Source organism: Camellia sinensis, chromosome 7, assembly GCF_055761805.1.
Source record: "Camellia sinensis isolate YWXY chromosome 7, ASM5576180v1, whole genome shotgun sequence".
Classification (NCBI taxonomy): domain Eukaryota; kingdom Viridiplantae; phylum Streptophyta; class Magnoliopsida; order Ericales; family Theaceae; genus Camellia; species Camellia sinensis.
Window position 1 is genome coordinate 17,466,691 of NC_138967.1, and position 23,499 is coordinate 17,490,189.

Genomic DNA, 23,499 nt, shown 5'->3' on the forward strand with positions numbered 1-23,499 from the left:
GAGAATTCTAGCACATAATGAGTTCAGGAATTGAATTAATCTCCAACCTTGGCGGGCAAGGAGAGCTCTATTGAAAGCTCGAAAGTCATGAAAACCCAAGCCGCCATTACGCTTTGACATGCAGATTTTATTCCAGCTAGCCTAGTGGATGCCTCTCCCCTCCGGATCACCTTTCCACCAAAAATTCCGAATGTAGGAACTCAACTTATCACACAATTTGTTAGGGAATAGAAAGCATGCCATGTCATAGGTGGGCATCGCTTGGGCAACCGATTTGCTGAGGACTTCCTGGCCAGCTTGGGACAGTAACTGTACTTTCCACCCTTGCAGTTTGGACAAAAATTTCTCACACAAGAAATTGAAAGCCTCAGTTTTGGAACGTCCCCAACACGACGATAGGCCCAAGTATCTAGCATTGGCTTGCATATGCGGGATACCAAGGAACCCGCACACTTCCAACCTACTCAAGCTAGAGACATTGCCTAAGAACTGCACAGCCGACTTATCAAAATTAACGGCCTGTCCCGTTTCTTGTCCATAGACTTGTAACAAATGTCCTAACTCCCAACACTCCGCTCGGTTGGCCTTGGGAAAAATCACTGCATCATCCGCGAAGAACAAATGTGACAAAATAGGACAACCCCTTCGAATTTGCAAACCAGATAGGCGCCTAGCTTGAACACTACGATCAATCAATTTCGAGAGAACATCCATCACAAGAATAAACAGATATGGGGAGAGAGAATCCCCTTGGCGGAGTCCCCGCAAAGGCTTAAGACTAGTTCGCTTGGCCCCATTAACTATCACAGAGAACGAAACCGTGGTTACACATTCCATTACCCAATGAATCCATTGAGAATGATTACGCAGCAAGGCCCGAAGAAATCTCCAATCCACACAGTCATAAGCTTTGTGGAAATCAACCTTAATCGCCATCTCCTCCACCTTCCCTTTTCGAGTTTTCAGAGCATGGAAAGCCTCATGGGCTACGATAATATTGTCCTGAATGAGCCGTCCTGCCATAAAGGCCGACTAATTTGGTGAGACCACTTCACTAAGAACACCCTTCAACCGGTTGGCTAGAATCTTGGTGATCACTTTTATGTTGAAATTGCAAAGGCTAATTGGCCTAAACTGTGAGAGTGTTTCTGGTGCTGGAACTTTGGGTATGAGAACCAAATTCGTATGATTCATCTCCTTCAACAAGAAGCCCCCCCCTAAAGAAGCTCTTCACCGCCGCACAAAGGGATGGCCCCACAATATCCCAATGCCAATGATAGAAATACCCAGGGTAGCCATCCGGTCCAGGCGCTTTCAAAGAACCAAGTTGAAAGGCCGCTAATTTGATTTCCTCATCCGAAACAGCTTGAATCAACGAGGCATTCATTGTAGGAGAGATGACATTATGAACCACATCGAGAGCACTATCCATATCCCCTCCCTCACTACCAAAAAATAGATGCATAAAATAAGTGAATAAGTGAGAATTTATGTCCGACTCCGACTTCAGAATAGTGCCATCTTCACATTTCAGTTGCAGAATCTGGTTCCGTTGGCGCCGCTACTTGAGTGTAGCATGGAAAAAAGCAGAGTTCCTATCATCAAAATTAAGCCAGCGCACTCTAGATCGCTGATGTAAATACATTTCCTCCCGCTGCAATACCAATTCCAACTCATGGGCCAACTGTTTATAGCGCACCTCAACATCCGAAGAATAAGGATGACTCTGAACCTGAGCAATTTGCCCCCGATGGTCGTTAATACGTCTTTTACCATTACCGAATTCCTTTGAACTCCACGCCCAAAATCTCCGTTGACTACGTTTTAGTCTTTGGACCAGTTGAAACATATGAGACCCCACTTGCTCCCTTTCCCATTCGGAATGAATAATAGCCACACAACCCGGGCTGGTGGTCCAGAGCGATTCAAATTTAAATTGTCTAGGAACCCGGGCAGAAGGGACACAATAATTAATAATCAGGGGACAGTGATCCGAACCGAAACAAATTTCATGAAAAACTTGAACTTGCGGAAATAAGTCCTGCCAATCAATCGTGGCGAGAGCCCTATCCAATCTTTCCCGAACATTGCCCGCACTCTCCTGATGGTTAGACCAAGTAAAAGCGTTCCCCTGAAAGCCCAAGTCCGTCAGATTGCAATCGGAAATGAGTTCTTGAAATTTGCAAAGCTGAGAAGCCTGACACTCCCGTCCTCCTTGTTTTTCAAAAATGGATCCCACTTGGTTAAAGTCACCCACACAGAGCCATGGGTAATGCATTTCCGCAGCCACTCCCCTTAGATAATGCCAAAAGGCCCTCCGTTCCCGCCTACAAGGAGGGGTGTAAATAAACGAGGCAGCCCAGCACCTGCCTGCAAATGGCAAAATAATACACCTTAAAATATTCGGAGACTTTGAACGAACATCCAAAACAAACCTATCCATCCACCAGAGGGCAAGTCCACCGGAAGAACCAATAAGGTCCACATAACAACTATTCGAAAAGGAAAGGCTACGTCTGATGCGTTCCAACATAGTTCTCTTATTCTTTGTTTCCATTAAAAAGATCACCGAAGACCGATGGGTTGTGCACAACCCTCGTAATACCCGGACTGTCAGGGGACGACCCAACCCTTGACTGTTCCAGCTGAGGATTAGCATGATGCCTGTGGCTGTTCAGGGTCAGCCACCACCACCCTTTCCAAATTAGCAGGATCTTCCACCCCTCCGACTTCCGCGCACCGATGCCTACCAAACTGTGTGCATGACCCACCATCACCCAAGGAAACAACACTAACTGGTACGGTACCCCCTGAGTTGAGAGTAGCTACATTCGTCGAAGTCTAAACTTGTATATCCACCAGGGAATTCTGTCTCGGTCGACGACCTCTCCAGGCTAGAACCCGTGCCTTTGGTTTGGGAGCAGAAACACAAAGTGCTAGTGACGCCCTAGTATCATCTTCCAACTCCTTAACAGCCCCTTTAAATTTTTTCTTTACCACTGGATCACAAAACTCCTCCTCACCCAGAGGCCTTTTCAATGAGAGGGTATTAAAAACTGTGGAAATACTTAAATCTATACTGGGTGCACTAGGCCCAATTCTTTCAGGGCTAGAGCTGGGGCTAAGTTCTTGCACTCTAATAGCAGGATGGGCCGTGGTCCCCATGGCCTGGGATATAAGAGGGAGACTGTCAATGGGCTCAGTGACAAAATAAGGGACTGGAAGTGGCAGATCGGACTCCTCCAATGTTGGGTTCAAAGAAATATGGGCCTCGCCCTCTATAATTGGTGGCCCAATATTAGAATTACAAAGAGGGTCCAATCCACTCACCAATCTAGAAGCATGCAAAAATGGGCCCCATTCTGAAGATAATTCCTGAGCTACAGCAGGCAAGCATGGACATGGTCGTGGAGCCTCCGACTACAAAGGATCAATTGCCCCAAAATCCACTCCACAAGATCGTACAGAATGTACCCCCACGTTCACTGCCAGCTGGTGAGATCAGATAATCTCTCATACTTGTAGTAGACCTTGAGTCCATCACCGGCTAGCCCCGAGCTATCTTGCCGATACAAAATGAATCCCTGTAACAGAGGTTTAGACACGTCTACTTCAACGTGTAGTCGCAAAAAGCTACAGTGAAGGAGCAATCCATCTGAGGGAGCCTCAATCTCCACTAGCCGACCAATCTGATTACCGATGACCTCTCCATGAGCGCAAGTCATTTTGTCAACAGGGAGGCCATGAACCTGGACCCAGAAAGGGCTCCAAAGGAACTCCAACTCGTCAATAGCCTTCCGGAGAGGAAGTGGCTGAAGAACCAACAGACTTCCCATCACAGACCAAGGGGCTTCCTGGAGAACCCTCAAACGGTCCTCAAAATCTTCAAATTGGAAGAGAAAGACATTCTCCTTCCAAGGTGTAATGACAACCCCAGCCCGTGCCTTCCAAGCAGCAAGAAGAATATTAGACGCGGCTGGTTTGTTCAAGATTTTGGAGGTGATGATCTTCCCCACCAAACATCGATGCGAGACATCCTCGCACTCATCCATGACCTCCGGCAGCTCAAAAGCCTCCATACACCTACCAAACTCCCTCAAAAGGATATCGGAGCACTGTAAAACACCCACAAGCACAGGGAAAAGAAACAGATGAGGGTCACACCAAAGGAAAACCCTACGCAGCTACCAAAAGGCAAAGAGAGCTCTTATTCTAGAGAGAGAAAAAATATTTTATTTTTCCGGTAGTAGTTATAATCATCCTATACTCAGTCCTACTAATTGCTTGATAGTTTATTGATTTACTGAATATGAGTAAAAAAAAAAAAAAAAAAAAAAATCTTCTTTTTAAAAAGAGGATAAATCTCTCTAAAAGACACGCCAAAAAAAAAAAAAAGAGTTAAATAATTGAGAATAGCATAAATAATCACAAAAAGCATTGTATGGTACGTCGGCCTTTTTTTTTTTTTTTTTTAGAAAATTAAACAATAAATTACTAATAGATTCTAATAGTTAGATTTAATTCCTATCAAGTTTTATTGAAAATAAATCCTATTATAGTCGTTACTAAAAATATTTTTTTTGATGATTTTTTACATATAAAAATTGATAATTAACGATTTTTTTGTGACAATTTTTTAAACTATCGCTAAAACTTATAATTAGTAATATATTTTGTAATAAAATTTTCAAGGTGTCGTTGAAAATTAACAATTAGTGATATTCTTTAGTAGTGTATCGCAAAAAATATCATTAATTATTATAAGACTTATTAAACAATAAGTCTGCTTAGTAGGACCTACACGTAAACCCCAAAATTAAAAGACAAATATATAGATAGAACAAAGTTCAATACACTATATTCACATCCAACATATCAAAGGAACCATCAACAACCAAAAAGACATGGTAAACAAGATAAACCCAACAAGCAACCACATTCAAAACAACCAGCCACTGCGGCAAAACCTTGCAAAAAAGATTTTAAAAAAAAAGAAAAAAAAAACACGCATTAAAAAAGATAGAACAAGATGCTATCAAGACTGAAACATTTGGATCAAGGAGCTCTCTGCCGAGGTAGCTGAAATAGACTTGGATTGCTGATACTATCTTCAATCGTGACTCTCTCTTACGCTTGCCTTGATCATGGTTGTGGGGTTGAGGAAATTCACCATTAGCTTTCATATCGTCTAGACCCACATTGTGATATCTTGGGGCTCAGATTCGTTTAGAACACCCCATACGAAAATTCACATTTTACTTGGAGACCTATCCTAATAGTGGATCATTAAGATCACTCACAACTGAGGAGTGGCGTTCCAGCTTAGGAATTTCCTTTACATGTGTTATTGGTTCAAAGGTGTCATGGAGAGGTGGTTCAGGTTGAATATCTGGATTAAGAGCTTTGGACTTGTCAACTTCAATATCTGTCGAGGAAATCTCTTGTCTTTGAACCTCGACAACTGACATACTTTGTCGGTGTAAGAACTTAAATGAACCAATAGCTGTAAGGTTGTGACGCAGGTTACAATCAATTAACAAGACATTCCTACCCAATGTCATTTTTCTTTTTTGCTTGAGAGATTTTTTGTGACTAGCTCCACTTGTGAAATCTGCTCCTAATTTGCCACCATTGCCTTCAAACAAATCATTGCTCTAAGATGGAGCCTGCTTACCAGAATCAACTCCTTAGTCAACATTAATCGAAAAAACTGATCGAAAAGTAGAAGATGGATCAGAAACAACACTACTGTTCAAATCACTACTTGGACCCCATGGCATTGTCTAGCACTGCTCTAGTGAAGTATTGTTCGTGACTAGGTCTTCATCCATAATATCTAAATCACCATTCTTAATAGTTTCCCAATCAAAGAAGAAATCATCACAAAGGGTATCTTTGTTAAAGCGATTTCAAGAGGGTCCAAACCAAAAAACAAGCCGTGTGGCGACGGACGTCTCATATTGTTTTGATTTAAGTTTGTGTCCATTGCAATACCTTTACGTTTCTCTTTATTAGAAAATCGCCTAATATTCGATTTAGAGTTGAGAAAGAAGCCATTTTTCAACATTAGTAGCACCCTCAAATCACCAAGTACAAATCAGAACAATAGAGCAAAATCAAAGAAACCACAAAATCGCACCCACAATAGCAAAAGGCAAACAATGCAGAACCAAGACCAAGCACAAAAAGACCAAAGAAACCAAGACCTCTAGCAACTAAACAAAAGAACAAGCCCCAAATACAGAAAACAATCCAAAAATCCCTAATGTTGTGTTTGGTTAGGGGATTTGATGAGGGATTTGGAAAAGGAAATGAAAAAAATAGATGAAATGTGAATAAAGTATACCTAAATTTCACCTAGTTTCACACACTTTTTCTCTTTCCTTTTCCAAATTCCTTCCGAAATCTCTCAACCAAACACAGCGTAAGTGAGAAGTCCACAAAAAGCTGATAAAGTCTAGATTTGTTAGGATCGGGATCAGGCTTATGAGAAAAGGGGTTGAAAAAAAAAAAAAAAAAAAAAAAAAAAAAAAGGGAAAATGAGAGGGAAAGGCTTAAAGCACAACCGGTTAATAGATCTTACATCAGCAACATATCCCTTCCCCCGTGAGAGATGTAAAGATCGAGCTTGTGAGATTAGGAGTGTAATAACCCTCACCCCTGTTTACCGATAAATTACTGATTACTGCTAAACCGAGACTGATTACGATAAGTAATTGAATCAACTGAAATACTGAACAGACAGACTGAAATCTGAAACTGATTGATTGACTGTATCTGTTTAAATGCATTATGTATCTGTTGCCTGTTTGATTATCTGTTCACATTCTATGTTTTAAACTGCTAATTGAAGGCCTTATCGGCGGCCGAATCTGAAATTGATTAGTGTCTTAAGATCAATAGAATTAATGTGCTTTTATGGTATATTTATCTGAAATTGATTTAGTATAATTAAAATAGATTAAAATAAGCTAATTACATAATTTGACTTAATTACCTTAGTGCCATCTAGTGGGCCACTTATTTGACACTTTAGAGGCTCATTCTTAGGCATTACAAAACATTTGTTCAGCCCTTTTGATGTTCATAACCGATCAAGAGAGGAGAGTGAGAGGTTTGGAGTGAATTCAACTTGACTTTGTGCATTGGCTTGAAGAATTGGAATATAGGTTGCAAATTAAGCTTCCTCACCTTGTATTTGAGGACCAAGGTAGGGAATTTACCCTCTTAATTGTGTCTTTAAATTGATTCTTGCATGGTTCTTGCCAAATTGAAGAGCTAAGTCATGAATTAGTTCTAGCATGTTGAGTTATAGTTATAATCTTGCATGCATGTTTGTATTGTTGAGTTTTAAGTTGTTTTCATGGCAAAATGTTACATGCATGCTCATAATTATGTTTAAGTCCATGATTTCATCTTGTTTTGAAAAGAATCGGCTCATTAGAGCATGTATTGAAGTTTTGAATTGATTTAAACTCATGCATGTTTGCATGTTCATCATGTTCATGAAAATTGGTTTGAAATTGAGTGTTTGAAACACCTTTGGGCTTTGATTTTACAATTGAGCTTTGGAATCATGTTAAATTATGAGTTTTGGAATGTTTTCTGAAAAATTGGCCCAAGAGGATCGGAATTTGTGCATTTGAACTCGATTTTAAGCTTGGAAGTTCAAATCTGGAAATTCCAGATTTTGAACTCCCGCTCGAGCAGGAAATTCGTGCTCCCAGTACTTTGCACTGTTTTGACGTCCGCTCGAGCGGAATAATTGACGCTCGAGCGGGACCTTGTGTATTACACTCGAGCGGCTATCGAGCGCCCATCGAGCGTGATTTTCACCTATCCAGTACTTTTACCCTGTTTTACAGAACACTCGAGCGGATACCTTTGTCTGCATGTACGTTCGAGCGGGGAAACCTACGCTCGAGCGGGACCTCTGTTTTCTGAAAAATGTTTTAAAGTGCATCTTTGCATCCTCATTTCATCCTAGGCATTCTTAGGCCTAGTTTAAGGCATCTTAATGAGGATATAAATGTAGAACACACCGAGGCAAATTAGGGATTAAGTTATTATCTTTCCCAACTGTGTAGCTTAGTGTGTGTTCGTCCTGTAAACTGTGTAGGGTTGGCGACTGGAGACGCGTTCTAGCTTAACTGTAGCCCAGAACTCTGTGAGTAACAACTGTGTAAAGATATATTCAAAGATGAATATTTTTTGACTGTTAACTGAATTGCTTTCTGAACTGTTATTGTTAACTGAACGAATGTATGTCCTCTATTCTGAACTGTATTGTGACATCCATAGCAACTACTGTTTACTGTTACTGCTATTGTTACAGAGATCTCTGTCAGTTCCTATCTTGGAACTTCTGTTTACTGTTATGATGGCCATCATTGACTGTTCGGTCTCTTAAAACCTACTGTTTACTGTACTGCTATGCTAATGGATGTACTACATATGACTGTAACGACTGAATAACTGATATACTGATTGAAATGATTGTTTTCAATACTATAAAGACATTCATTCTTAACCTCTTTACGCATTATGTTATTCACTAGGTTTTAGCTCACTGTTTATATATATATGTAGGTGTACAGGCACCAGACTGGAGCTAGGAGCGTGGGTTAGACTCCATTTTTGTCAAGCCAACCACTGTGCCTCACTGCGAGGTTCCAAGCCTGCCAAGCTATGGCTTATGGGTGTTTTAATTTCCCCCGTCTGTCTCTGTATCTGTTTTGTAATGTTGTATAGACTGATAGCACTGTACTGTACTGTTTAACAGGGATTAGGTCCCTGTTCTGATCGACTGTAAATGTTGTACATACTGTTCTGTATTGTTCATGTATATACGCATGAAAAATCTTTTTGCATACAGACTGTCACAGCTCATTGGACACTATTTATTTACTGTTTTGGCTTCCGCCATGCCCCTGTACTCTGTATTATTGTCTGACTGTTAAGCAGGCCTTTGGTAATCTCGGATTACTGGCTGGTTACGGTGCTAAACCCATAAGGGCAGGTTTGTGCCGTGACAAGAAGATTCAAGGTCTCCCTAGACAGATCGCCGGAAATCGCGCAAACTTGAGATTGGCCTTGATGGTTATTGAGGCCTCGCTTGTGAACACGCTATTTTAGTAATTTTTTAGTTTTTTGACTAAAATATGAGGTAAAAAAATTAGTATGTTTGGAATGACTTTTTGACTTTTTACAAAAAGATGTACAAAAAATAAAGAAAAAATGAAATCTTTGACTTTTTTGTATAAGTTGTTGCCTTTTTAATTTTTTTAGTAACTTTTTGACTTTTAGACTAAAACAGTTACTTGCCAAACGAGACCTAAGTAAGGATAAAAAAAACTTCTTTTTTTCAAAAGAGGATAAATCTCTCTAAAAGACAAAAAAAGATAGAAAAAAAAAAGTTAAATAACTACAAATAGCGTAAATAATCACAAAAAACTTTTGGATGATACATTGACCCTATTTGGTAGGGCTTATTTCTAGCTTATTTCAACTTTTAGTTTAATTTAAGCTATTTTGATGTGTTTGGTTCAGCTTAACAATACAACTTATAAATTTTTGTAAGCTAAAAATCAACTTATTCTTTGAGTGGATGAGGAAAAATTTAATTTATAAATCAAAAATCAACTTATGTTCACAATTATAAATTATAAGTTGTTAGGTTATAAGTAATAATCACTTTTTCACAATTCTATCAAACGGGGCTACCTAATGAGTCAGAAGCAGCAAAAGCATGATTCAAGTTGGTACGCCCTACCAGTACTGCCTTGCCTAAAGCTACCAAAGAAAGTGAAACTCTGGAAAGAGAGACATGGGCCCTAAAGTAAGAGAAAGAAGGTTTTCAACAAGTTTTGTAACAATAAATAAAAAAAAAAATAGTGAATTATATTAATAGTCTCTATAGTTTGAGATTTGTATCATTTTAGTCTCTGAATTTTTAATTGTGATATATTTGATCATGAATTTTAAATTTTGTTCCAAATAAGGACAATTGAAGATATTATTAGATTTTTTTAAGGGTAAAATCGTCAACTTGATAAAATATAAATTAATTTGACAAAAATAAATGTTAAACAAATATTTTTAAATTTTTAAAAATTATTTCTACCCACTAAAAATAAAATTATGTAAAATTGATAAATCTTTTAGACATTTATTTTTTTTTTTTACCAAATTAATTTTTATTATGTGTTTAGATGATGATCATGTAAAATTAATTTTTAAAAATTAATCATGTAATTTTTATTAATTTTACATAATTTTATCATTGGTGGATAAATATAATTTTTAAAAAATTAAAAATATTTTTTTGACATTTATTTTTGTCAAATTAGTCTATATTTTATTAAATTGACGATTTTGTCCTTGAAATTAAACAATGGTATCTTCAATTGTCTTTATTTGGAACAAGATTCAAAATTCAGGGTCAAATAACAAGATTCAAAATTCAGGGTCAAATACGTCACAATTGAAAAGTCAGGGACCAAAGTGACACGAGTCCCAAACTATAAAGACTGTGTAATTTGTCCATAAAAAAAAGACCACTTATCAATAAGCCTCACATATAAAGTTTAAAATTCATCTAATCACAAAACAAAATACTTATATCAATTAGTCTTATATATTTTTAATTATTACAAAAAAATTTCTTTTTTTATATATAAATTTAAAAATGCTGTTATAGCTCACCACCGCTAGACTTCCGTCAGACGGTCATCGGAGACTTGCCGGAATATTCAACATCACCAAGAAATTTGTCGGACTATCACCAGAAGTTCGTCGAAATATCACCGGAGTGTTCTGAACGTCACTGAAAGCTGTCGAAATGTCTAAAATGTTCGCTGGACGTCAAGAAAATCATCAGATATTCACCGAAATATCCAGAATATTGTCGAGAAAAAAATAAATGTAAAAATTATAGTGAAAAAATATAACAAAATGTACTAAATATTAATAACTTGAAAGGAAAAATAAATAAATAAACACAACAACAATGGGAAAATATATTTTATTTTTTAATTTTTGTAAGGTTTAAACAAATAATTTCTAATATTGATTAAACTGAAAAGCAAATTTTGAAACTTTTAAATGTTACAGTTTCAAAGTATGATTCTATTAAGCATTTATCTTTATTAATTAAACTAAAAAACATGTTATGAAATTATAAAAAATTTCAGTTTTAAAACATGATTCATTTCAGTACTAAAAAAATTAAAACTATAAAATTTTACAGTTTTCACCGCATGTACCTAAAACTTGAAACAATTTGTTCAGAATTTTAAAAAAAATTCCACTAATACAAAAAAAAAAAAATAGAAGTGTATAACAGAGAAAATGTAGAAAAAATTAAGAGATCGAAAGAGAAACAGATATATAAAGAAGATTGTACTCCGAAAACTATTTTTTGTTTAGATTTAGTCTATTCTCATGTAAATTTACTCAGATCTGATGTAGATCTGAGTAGATTTACATAAGATTTAAATAGATTTACTCATCTTCTTCGTTGAAAACTTGTCTCCTTCGCCATCAGTGGCTGCCGATGAACCTCAATTAATAGTGATCGTCAGTCCCCGATAACTATATGTTAAAAAGAGAAAGAGAAGAAATAAGGCATAATTGCCAATTGCCAGAAAAGAAGAGAAAGAGACAGAGAATAATGAATACACAAAAAAGAATGAAGAAAAAAAATATGCAATAGACTTTTGAGAGCATCTAAAGAGCTGTGAAACTAAATAGATTTCTCCTTTTATAAATAGGATTTCCAAGTAATTTGTCCATTAAAAAAATAAATAAATAAATAAAATAAATAAATAAATAAAAATCTCCTAACCCAGCACTACTCAAGTCTTCTCGAAATTTTTGTATTTTTAGATTCTCACCCCATCATGCAGTTAGAGTGCAACAGAATAGAGATTTTAGAGACAGACCTTGCCCATATTCAGGGATTTGTAAATGAAATGAAGATCCAGTGACAACAGAAGTAGAAAATTCATGCTTTAAGGATAAAAATTGTCATTTTAATCACCCTTCGTTCAAATGATTTTGAGAGTTGCTAAATACACCCACACATTCATGGGGTAGAGAGATAATTTGGAACGGAGAATATGAAAGAACAAGGACAGCGAATCCTGTGTTCCTAGAAGCTCTTCGACTTCAACATATTTCTGCAGAATTCTTGTAAAATACAACAAATAAGAGAAATGTTGTAAAACTTTTTTCTCCTAAATGCTATAATGAAATACAAAACAGATTGCTCTCTGTAAATCTAACATAGTGTGATATTCACAAGACCCCTCCAACTCTTTCTCTCTCTCTGGCTCTCGCTCTCTCCCTCTCGATATTGTTATTTCTACCCAAACAACCAAGAAAGATGAACACGTATTCCAAGTATCAAAAGGACTACTAATTTGCAATTTAGGTAACGTTGCTTTCTCTAGAGGTTAGGAACCAAAATTCAATTAGATTTCATCTCGATGTCTTCTCCACTCCCCTTTAAATTGCCATCAGGGTCGTCTTGAGGAAGGAGGCCGAGTAGCGGTAAAGGTAACAAGGAGCTGAGATTACAGAGAATTATCAAAAAGACCAAGTTGTCAAACTTGTCCTTAGTGACACCAAAGAGTTGGGTAAGGCCGGCACCAATCAGCCCCCCGAGGACACTCCCTCCATTCGATATGGACATTAGAGTTGCGAAAAGTGTTGCTTCCATTCCCGAAGGACATAATCTAGCTGCTAAAACTAGAACAGGCATAAAAGAAGCCTGCAATGAAACAGTCAATTAGTCTTGCAACTAAATTACCTAGAAGATTGATATCTTACATAAAAATGGTTGTAAGAACCTAGAAGAGTGAAATTAACCTATAAACAGTGTTGTCAGTATCTTATAATTCATGACACATCTCACGATTTGATATTTTGTAGACAAATCAATGTGTCATCAAATATGTATCTTAAGTTAAATATCTTACGATGCATGATACAATAAGCAATACATATGATACATGAATACTTAAATCTCATACATACAATATGCGATACATATTTATGCCAACTTCAGCAGGTTAAAGCTTTAAAGTTTTCAAACTATTTGAGAACTTAAATTAAATATTAAAACCAAAATGATGAGTGAAGACAATGCGTAAAACATATTACACGATTATCAAGAATGAGAACAAATTTGAGGGTCAATTTGATTCAAAGATATAAAAATGTATTGAAGTGCTATATCTTTTATTATACACATCTCCGCTATATACTTTATATGCATGAGAAAAAAAATTAGGATAAATTTGATTCGATGATATAATAATGTAATGAAATGTTATATCTTTTGTTATATATATTTTAATTCCGCGACGTTTTATATGCATAGTATTTAGTGTTTTTTTTATTAAACATAAAGCATTTAGTGTTTTGTTCTCACAAGATATGTAGGCCTTGTTTGGCAACTCAATATGTTAGCTTAAAAGTTAAAAAATTGCTAAAAAAACTAAAAAGCCAACAACCTATACCAAAAAGTCAGATTCCCTTTTCTCTCTACTTTTTGCATATCTTCTTGCAAAAAGTTAAAAAGTCATTCCAAACATACTAATTTTTTTTACCTCATATTTTAGCCAAAAAAACAAAAAATTACTAAAATAACTTGTTCCCAAACAATGCCTTAATTGTTCTAAAAGTATTTATTTTTGTACCTATTTTTAAAGATGTTAAAATCTTATAATACACGAGATTTGATAACCATGCCTATAAATATAATTTTTACCTGACCAAGGACTGTTATAATCAAATTATCTCCAATTGCAAACCACTCATCACTTATGCCAAACTTCCGATTTAGTCCTGTGACAAGGAAAACCTGCATAGAAACATAAAAATATATTCACAACAATTAATTAAAAAGAAAATTATAAAAATCTTCACCAAATGAAACTTCCAACACAAACCTGAGTCATTCCAAGAGCTGCACCAAAAACAGTTGTTGCAACAAAAATTTTCCGCAGGGGAACCTTTTTCAGAAAACCATTATAAAGCCCAACACCAAGAAGGGATGCAACTGATGTCACAAGCTTAACACGGCCAAGAAATTCTGGTGTGAAACCAAGTTTGTTTGTTCTGAAATTAACGAAATTCTGGTAGTAAACAGAAAGAATATAGTGAAAATAAATGGGTTTGGAATAAAAAATAATTCCATTGCTGAAAGAAAAAAGAGAGAAAACGAACACATTTACAAAAATCAAACATACGTGAAGAAAAACATCGCAGAATCCGACTGTGGCGTTGATTGCCACAGGAAAATAAATAAAGTCGGAAGAAATACATTTGGCTGCCTGACAGCTTCCCATAATTGAATAATATTATGTTTAGAGCTTTCAAAGAAGCTGGGGCCAGCCAAAGAAAGATTCGATCCCCTTGCCAAGCCAAACACGGGCTTCTCTTGAACAAGCACAGCAACGGCAGACGTTATTAGTGGAAGCAATGCTGTGACACCGAAAACAAACCTGGTGTAACGGAAATAATTGGTTAAAGTGTTTAAATAAAAACAATCAAATTCAATAAAAACCACCAAGCATACCTTACACCATAAGCCTCAACCAGGGAACCACTAAAGTAGGCACTCACAATTCCTCCAAAAGCCGAGGAACCCCAACATAATGATTGAAGAGATCCTGACATGCTTTGTGACTCACCACGAGCCCTCTCTACAACCATCGAATCTACAACCTACACCATGCTTCAGTTTTGGCATGTGGATGACAAGTGCCACAAAAATGAAGGGAATGAAATGCCTCGAAAAGACTAACTAAAGTAACTACCAGATACACAAAAAGCAGCAGCAAATGTAACATAGTTGAGATTAACTTGTAATGAATAAAAATGGAGGCTGATTAATTGCTATCAATCATGCACAACAGGAAGTGCACAGAGGGGAGTGGGGGGTTGGGGTCAAGAATAACAATAAACTAACTATAATAAACCAAGCTGCGTTCTAATGAACAAGTTCAGGTTAAGATTGCATGTCTACACAAAGCTGTCTTCAAGAGTGACTCCCAAGATCTTTTTACTTTATTATTTTTATTTTGGCTTTTCTTCTTTATAAGCCTCTAAACCCAAAAGCAGATCCTTATAAGCCCCTTTTTAATCCTAAAACATTCCCATTGACAAAACCTAACTGATGGAGATCGTGAAGGAGGCAACAACTGAGAGTTTGAGTTATTTAGGAGCTTAAATTTGTTTACGACTTATTTGGAGGATAACTAAATATTTTTCTTTGTTAGCCTATATATAGGCCTTGGTGCAATAAAATTTGTTAGATTTTGGTATAATTGAACTGGTTACTGATTTTGCTACCTCTTTCCCTCTCTCTACTTCCCCTTCTCATTTTCTCCTCCTTCCCTGTATGCAGTTGAGAAGCCAAGTCCAGAGAAATTGAAAGATCTTCAGGATATAGACTGCACAATATGGAGATCTAGAAGGAAGTTCGGGTTTTAAGAAGCACGGACACATGACACAATATGAACATGCAAATTTTCAAAAAATGCTGAGCACAACACGCAATATATAATATATATTTATTATGTGTTATATGTTCTAATAGTATATATTTATTTTATGTCAAATATTTATTCTCATAATCAAATTTATCAACCTTCGGTATGCTACTCTGACCAAAAAATAAATAAAAAACTTCACAAATTTTAAAAAAAGTTAAACACAGTGTGTACCCAACTAGCGTGTCTGACACAAAGTCTAACACGTGTCCAGAGCGTGTCCGTGTCAAACACCAATACATGACCTCTAGAGAGGTGTCTGCGCTTCATAGTTTGGGTTATGAAGTCATGGTAGTGATTTTTATAAGACATTTTGTAGGGGTTGAAGGTGCAGAAGGAAGTTGGTGGAAACAACTTTTGTTATGAGATAGATGTGGTACTACCACAGCCATTTGGGTTCAGGAAAGCTAGGATCAATTCTGCACATCAATGCTTTATTGTTACCAAAATCCATGTCTAGAAATGAAAGAGAAAAGAGAAGTGAAAACAAAAAAGGGCATAAACCATGGGAAATTGAGGCTTGGGCAGAGATTTGCACAACTGCATACAGATTTGAGTTGCTTGCTTATCCACTTTCCCAAACTCCACAAACATCAGACTCTGAGTTTCCTTTTGAATCAAATGCTTTGACCCCATACTTTTTTACAGTTGGAATTTGGAAAAAGAAAAGAAGATATGATTCAGAAAAAACAATAAAAAGGTAAAAAAAAAAGTTAGGGCTCACAAAAAGAGGAACCTTGAGGATGTCTGTCCGTGTGGGTGGGTGGGTGGGAGCGGGTGGGTGAGTGTGTGTGTGTGTGTGTGTGTGTGTGTGTGTGTGTGTGTGTGTGTGAGAGACAGAGAGAGAGAGAGAATAATTGGTAAGTTTCATGTAAGTCCTCTAAATGGTGATTCCTAGAGGCCATATAGATAATTAGAGCAGATGTCATTAGGAGCGAAGTAATGTGGATTTCAGGGTAATGAAATGTGTGGCAAAGATTTGAAAGATGGTTGGCCGCTAAGCCTAAAAAGAATTTAACAAGGAAGATGGCGATGGGTTGACTAGTAGCACCAAACCCAGAAACATAAATGGCCGATCAGGTGATTGTAGGTTGATAGTCACATGTCCAAATTACAAACATGTTAAAATTGTTAAACTTCAATTACCAAGGTCCCAATGATACATCAAAGTTTTATTAACTTGTACAAGGCTAAAGTGGGCAATTTTTTTATTAAAAAAACTAAGCCAAGAGGCCCAAGACATGATAACAAAAACTACCATTGTCAATGATGGTCACTTCAGAGAATGGAAAATCTATTACCAACTATAAAGCATCAGGACTGAGCATGTCAAATACAAGAGAAGAGGTTACTATAATTGTCAAAAGTCTCAGTGGCGTTGAGTATAATTTCTACTAAACCAAACCAAACCAAACCAAGCCAAGCCAAGCCTTAAGTCCCATCAAATGGAATCGGCTACATGGATCCTTCTTCTCCACGCGGCCCTCTCAAAGGCAGTGTAATTTCTACTCATGTTTTTTTTTTGGGGGGGGTTAGTAATTTCCACTAATGTTGATTATCAATATGTTCAATCCATTCTAGAGTCAGGCATATAACATCAGAAAGTTAAAGAATAGAAGCATATAAAGTTTTCAAAAGAATTAAACCACATGTAACAATGGTTAACATCTCTAAGAAAGTAATTTTACAAGACAGTACTGCTGACACTTACAACATCTGAGAAGGCAACAGAAAGAGATCCAAGAAGTATGCAAAAAGCAGCACTATACTTGCTGTCAACGAAGGTGGCCATCAAACTCCATGAAAGTGCTCCAAGAAGCCCTGATAGAACCAAGTATGACCTCCTTCGGTACCCAAAAAGGGGGACAGAATCGCTACAATAGAGAAATCATAGTTGTAAAGGACCATAGACATTATAAAAATAAAAGTGTACGATAAGATTGAGCCCCACCTAATAAATCCATAGAGAGGCTTGATAAGCCATGGTAATGCTGAGAAGCCGGATATCACAGCTGTCTAGTCAAGCATGTGTAACTTATCAGTCTTTATTTTGTTGAAACCAATAATGGAGAAAAAAGGGTGGAACTTCAATATCTCATGCATAATTCATAGCCAACAACCTCACATATATTGTGGTTTTTTTTTTTTTTTCCTTAAAAAATTCTGGGCTTTAAAAGAAAACACAACTGCTAAATCACCACATGGAGACAAAAATACGAATAACATATTAACAGCATAATGCTTTTAAAAATAGCAAGCACGTTTAACTATTTTATTTTATTTTCAGTTTTAATGAGAGAGAAAAGACATTAAGTAAGAGAATAAACAAATCCTACATAATTGATTTAAAAAAAATCTAAATATTAACTTATGAAGATGCCATACCTCTGCAGGATCTAGATGTAGATCGTCTTTCAAGTAAAAACTGACAGCAAGCCTAGAAAGGCCTAAGACACCCTGGACAAAATATACCATAGCAACTGCAATGTTATCTGGAGTTAGGTCCACACCAAAGCAGGTAATAGGGATCATACGAGATCTATTCTTGCGTGGAGCAGTTTTACTAGAAGAGCAAATATCTTCTTCCTTATCGGTTGTCAGCAAATTCCCTTCTCCTGCACCTGGAAAAGGAATGCATAAATAATGTGAGAGAGAGAGAGAGATCATCCAAGAGTATTGGTTTGATAAGAGGTAATAATTGCACAGTAGTTCTGATGTCATGATAAAAGGGCATATACTGTTTCTGAACTCTCTATGGTAAGTTGCTTTTAATAAACTTTATAAAATTTGTTAAAAACCATTGAATGCGTTCTATTTTTCTAGTAGGCTCACACTACATTATATATTTAAAAAGATATTTCTCTCCTGTTCCTTATGTGGATTCATATGTAGCATTGCAAGCACATAACATCCATATTGAAGCCCATAGATGATGGCATTGAACCTGAAGCTCTATTAGGAGCTTGAATTCAAGTGCGGATGTTGAACAGGTGGTGCAGTCCCTTCTCTTGCTTCCTAATCCACGGAATTGTTTAATAACCTTTAGATGCCATCCAAAGCCAAGAACCCCAGCCCATCAATGGATATGGACCAGGTCCACAATTGTACCTCATGGTATAAGGCAAACCATAACAAGAGGCTTGATGAGTAAAGATATATGTTACTGTTGGGGATGAATTGTTATTTTCTTATGAGAATTTACTGTGCTTATATTTAAACAGTTTAAGTCGTATCATCGATGTAAACATTTAATATATACTAGGACATTTACTACGCCTTCAGGGCTTTTTTATTTTTATTTTTTATTGTTGCTTTGATTGGTTTTGTTTGAAATTTGGCCATTGATTTAATATGGTGCAGCTACAAAAGATCCCTACTCTTAAGAACGCATACCAATACATTGGGCATTCAGCCCCAAATCAACAATAGAAGAAAATTTAGCCCTAATTCCAATCTCCAAAGAATTCTTTGCTGATACCTGCCTTCGTTACCAGTCCAGCAGCTACAAAAGGTCTTCTTCATGTTGCTGTCTTCTTCTTCTTCTTCTTCTTCTTCTTCTTCTTCTTCTTCTTCTTCTCTTCTTACATTTCTCTCTCATTCTCTTCTCTTCTTCTTCTCTACATTGTTGTCTTCTCTACTTTGCTATCTTCTTCTTCACATGATTGTGATCTTCTTCTTCTTCTTCTTCTTCTGCTTATTCTCTGTTCTCCTTCTCTTTCTCATCGTTCTTTGGACTGATCAGTTTTTTTTTACCCTCTTCTTGTTCTTTTTCTCCCCTCTTCTTATTCATGTTTTATGTTAAACTTTGAAATAATGTTCATTTGTCTATGTTAAAATAGTAGTGTTTGTTGGTATTTATATTTTTAAATGTTTAATATTTCATTTTACTTATGTTGGACCATAAATTAGTGCTTATATTAAATTATATATTCTTTTACGTAAAAGGTGTGCCTCACTTCGGTAAAGCTCGTGCCTCGGTGCACCTATCGCTTTTAATAACACTAATGTTATTGTTAGGGATGAATTGTTATTTTCTTATGAGAATTCAGTATGCTTATATTTTAACAGTTTAAGTCGTATCATCGTATGTGATGTAAACATTTAATATATATTATAACTAAACAACAAAAAATAATTCTTACAAATTACAATATATTTCTATATAGAATAAATTAATGCACCCCTAGATCCTCTCAATCTTCAACTCTTCTAAGTACACCGCACCTGCTTCATGCAAGTAAGAGGGTGTCACATTAGTATCTACCTCTTGTCTTCAGGTCAATATTCTTAAAAGATATGCTGCTAATATGGCACACATTCAATCAAACAAACCAAACTATCCCAGTTAATTCAAATAACTAGTACAGCCACTCATTACACATTAGTTCTGAGAATCTTCTCCACATTGTTGTAATGTTATCTACTGTCAAAGAAGGAACCCCAAAAGTCACTTATAGATAATCTTAGCTCAATGTTCTCGTACCAACAATACTCTCGTAGTTTGATGAACAATAGAAGAATACTTAAGCACCCCCTCTCCTGCAACCACATGTGCTAGAAGAATGGCATTGAAATTCAAAATCCCCAACATCTCCAAACTTAAGTCACCAAGCAGCATCCCATACCACTTAACCAAATGTCCTAGTGTATGGTCCTAACCCTAAACTAATAACAGCTCAGACATGTGTCTGTATGTATATACAGCTAGTCACCCTTTCCACCATTTCCATCCAATCCAATCATAATTCCAGGTGATTTCAAAGCCCATCATCACCAATGCCAAGATCCCACCAAAAAACTAAGTCAAGTGATACTAGAGTCATTTTTTTTTCACAAGATACTGGTTAGTATGTTAATAGTTAGATTACAACGCAGGCCAACGTCTCTCTATAAACTCGAATTTGAAACCTCACTCACCTTAGCACCTAAGTGCCCTCTCCAAGACCACTTGGGCAATTGCCCAGGGTCAACGTCATTCACCAAACATACAACAATTCATATGTATATTATCCCCCATCGTCTTGCGCTGATCTAATTGACAGCAAGTGTATCTAATCACTTATGCAGATTTAGCTACTACATTGTTGTACTAACTACATTCTCTTAGTACAATAAACATAGCAGAATACTAAGCACCTCCCTGTTCCACACGAACATTGTTAGGAATTGACTCTTCCTAATCAGGATCGGTGAGACACGAAACAACAAATAAGAAAAATAAAACGAATCAAACAAATTACGCATATACAAGAACACAAGGATTTATGTGGTTCATCCCTGAATAGGGCTACGTCCACGACTGCTACGGTTTTCACTATGATCAGAAAATAATGCAACTCTCTTTTCTTTTTCATTTTTTGATAAATAGAAAATAATAAACTCTCTTACATCAAAAAGGCACCCCCTTAACAATGGTACACTTGAGGGAAACTCCTTGCCGAGGGCCTGTGTACCCCTGGGAATTAGGGTAATGCAGAAGCAACAGGAAAATTACCTTAGGGGAGGTCCCCAAACCTCCCATTGGATCCAGGGTTCAATGAATAGTACTTATCAGGTCCACAAACCCAACAAACATGCACTAGAAGGATGTCACTGAAAAGGCCCTTAGAATCCACCAAATCTATCTACTTAAGCCTTTCAGCCTTTGTTAACAGAATGTTACGATTCGTGATTCGATTCACTATTCAATTCGCAATTTTTGCAAAATCGATACGAATCTATGGATGAATTTATTTTAAAAGTAAATCTCTAATGAATCGCATGATTCATAATCGATTTATGATTGGATAAACTTTTTACGATTCATGCAATTGTTGAAACTATCGAGTCCGACATATTTTTTACTTTTACTTTTTCTTTCTCTATGTTTTCATTGAAAATGACATAATACAACTTTTAATAGCGTTTAATACCAAAATAACCAATATATATATACATGATTTGTTATTATTTTAGTGATTATAGAGTTTTTAATTGGATCCAATCAAATTCAGTCAACCCACCCAACATGCTTTTAACCTTTATTCTTATTTTTTTCCTTTAAATAATCATAATACATCTTCTAAAGATATTTAAGATTAATGTATTATGTAACTCACACCATGAATTATCTATTGCTATTTTATTAAATTAAATATAGTTACATATTATATGGGTGAGATCAGTTTACATTTAAAATGTTCTAGACTTCAAAATAAAAGATCCCAAATAATGTTTTCTTATTATTTAGTCATTGTTACTTGGAAAAAGTATGTATGCTTATTATTCAAACATTAATATCATTGTTAAATTATTGTTACTTTGAAAATTGAGAGTTTGTCTTTATTTACTGTCTTTATTAAGAATGGTTGATAAGAAATGTCTAAAAAAGGGGAAAAGGTAAGCACGGAAACCTTTGTTAACTTCTTACCTATTAAATTACATGGTCATCATTCAAAACAACATTTTCATTCATTTAACTTTAAATATTTCATATTCATAAGAAATATTTGACATCCAAGTGTGTAGATATATTTTTTCAAGCAATTTAGAAAAAGTGGCCGATCGCGATTCGGTATAAGGCTATTTCGATTCACGATTCAAATTCCAATTTGACAACTATGCTTTCAGCTCCATCCATAGGACACATTCCATAACCAAAATTCCCTTTCACCGTTTCACCATTGCCAAGAACCCACTAAGCAGAGTCAGTATATTCATATGTATATTCATCAAACAATTGATCTAATTGCAGTGTGAAGTGTACCAAAATCAAAACAGCTCATACTTCACACAATTCTTTTAACATTAAACCTTAAAAAAAAATCCATTTTTCCCATTTCAGCAACTAAACAACTCAAAAAACATAACACAGGGTGATTTCAGAGCCAATCTTCACCATTGCCAAGAACCCACCAAGCAGATTCAGTCAAGTGTTAACCAGCATGCAACATTCATCACACACACACAAATTTCATATGTATATTCATCAATCATTGATCTAATTGCAGTGTGAAGTGTACCAAAATCAAAACATCTCATAATTTACGCAATTCCCTTAACATTAAACCTTTAAAAAATCCATTTTTTTTCCCATCTCAGCAACTAATTAAACATACTACATATATATATAAGAAATGAAGGCATTACGATCTCGAGAATCCAAAAGGGGTTGGTCATCTCTGTCGCGGCGGTGGGACGAAGCAGGCATCTGAACGCTGAGGGACATGGCGGCGGTTTCCGGCGGCGGAGGAGGCGGTTTCGGGCGAGCTCCGGCGACGATGGAGAGGGGTCTTCGGTGGATCTGAGAGCGGAGAGGAGGGAGGGAGAGGGAGGAGAAAATACTAGGGCTTAGGGAGGCTAAGATTGAGATTGAATTTGAAGTTAATGTTGTCGCCATTAAAATATGCTTTTCTCCTCCGGTGGTTCACTCGCTTTTAGTGTAATGTACTGGATTTTCAACGTATTTGGTTCCACGAAATAACGAAAATATCCCTCACCAATTATGTTTTTACTACCTCACCTTTTTTTAAGGTGATATAGGGTTGTTTTGAAAAGTTTGTGTTTTTTTTGTTTTTTTTTTTTTTTTTTTAAGAGTGCTGTTATTAATATTTTATAAATTATTTTGGATATTTTAATTTTTAGTTTTTTTATTACAATAATAATCTCAAATAAAATTATTACAAAGGATATTATTAATTTTTAGATATTTCATCTCACAATTAAATCTGCACACCTAATACATCATGAATTAGGGTTTATGAGAGCATCCACCTCATCACCACCTATCCATTTTCTCCAAATCCCACTTTCAAAACTTATCCACCCTCAAAACCTTGAAAATCCTTTGCGCGCAATATTCCGACGATAACGGTGACAACCATTTGATTATCTACATTGAACGGTCAAAACATGAAAATTTCTTAACACATTGAATGGTCAAAATTGTTAACGCTTGCAG

At 36.2% G+C, this 23,499-nt stretch overlaps 2 protein-coding genes across 3 annotated transcripts; both read right to left on the reverse strand.

The window, feature by feature from the left end:
- Positions 1-1,129: 1,129 nt before the first annotated feature.
- LOC114283052 (uncharacterized) lies at positions 1,130-2,533 on the reverse strand. The gene is made up of 2 exons (XM_028225877.2): positions 1,644-2,533; positions 1,130-1,445 (listed from the first exon to the last, which is right to left on the reverse strand). The coding sequence occupies exons 1-2, from the start codon at positions 2,531-2,533 to the stop codon at positions 1,130-1,132; spliced, it is 1,206 nt and encodes a 401-aa protein (XP_028081678.2).
- Positions 2,534-12,118: 9,585 nt separating this feature from the next.
- LOC114283058 (Major facilitator superfamily protein) lies at positions 12,119-23,045 on the reverse strand. 2 transcript variants are annotated; one of them, XM_028225882.2, is made up of 9 exons: positions 22,689-23,045; positions 17,946-18,181; positions 17,512-17,576; positions 17,272-17,434; positions 14,585-14,733; positions 14,256-14,510; positions 13,956-14,124; positions 13,775-13,867; positions 12,119-12,772 (listed from the first exon to the last, which is right to left on the reverse strand). In XM_028225882.2, exons 1-9 carry the CDS (start codon positions 22,936-22,938, stop codon positions 12,470-12,472), a joined length of 1,683 nt encoding a protein of 560 aa, XP_028081683.1. In that variant the 5' UTR covers positions 22,939-23,045; the 3' UTR covers positions 12,119-12,469. The 2 variants fall into 2 exon arrangements, with proteins under 2 accessions (XP_028081683.1, XP_028081685.1); XM_028225884.2 differs by having other exon boundaries at positions 17,946-18,175; positions 22,689-23,011.
- Between the last annotated feature and the right edge of the window lie 454 nt (positions 23,046-23,499).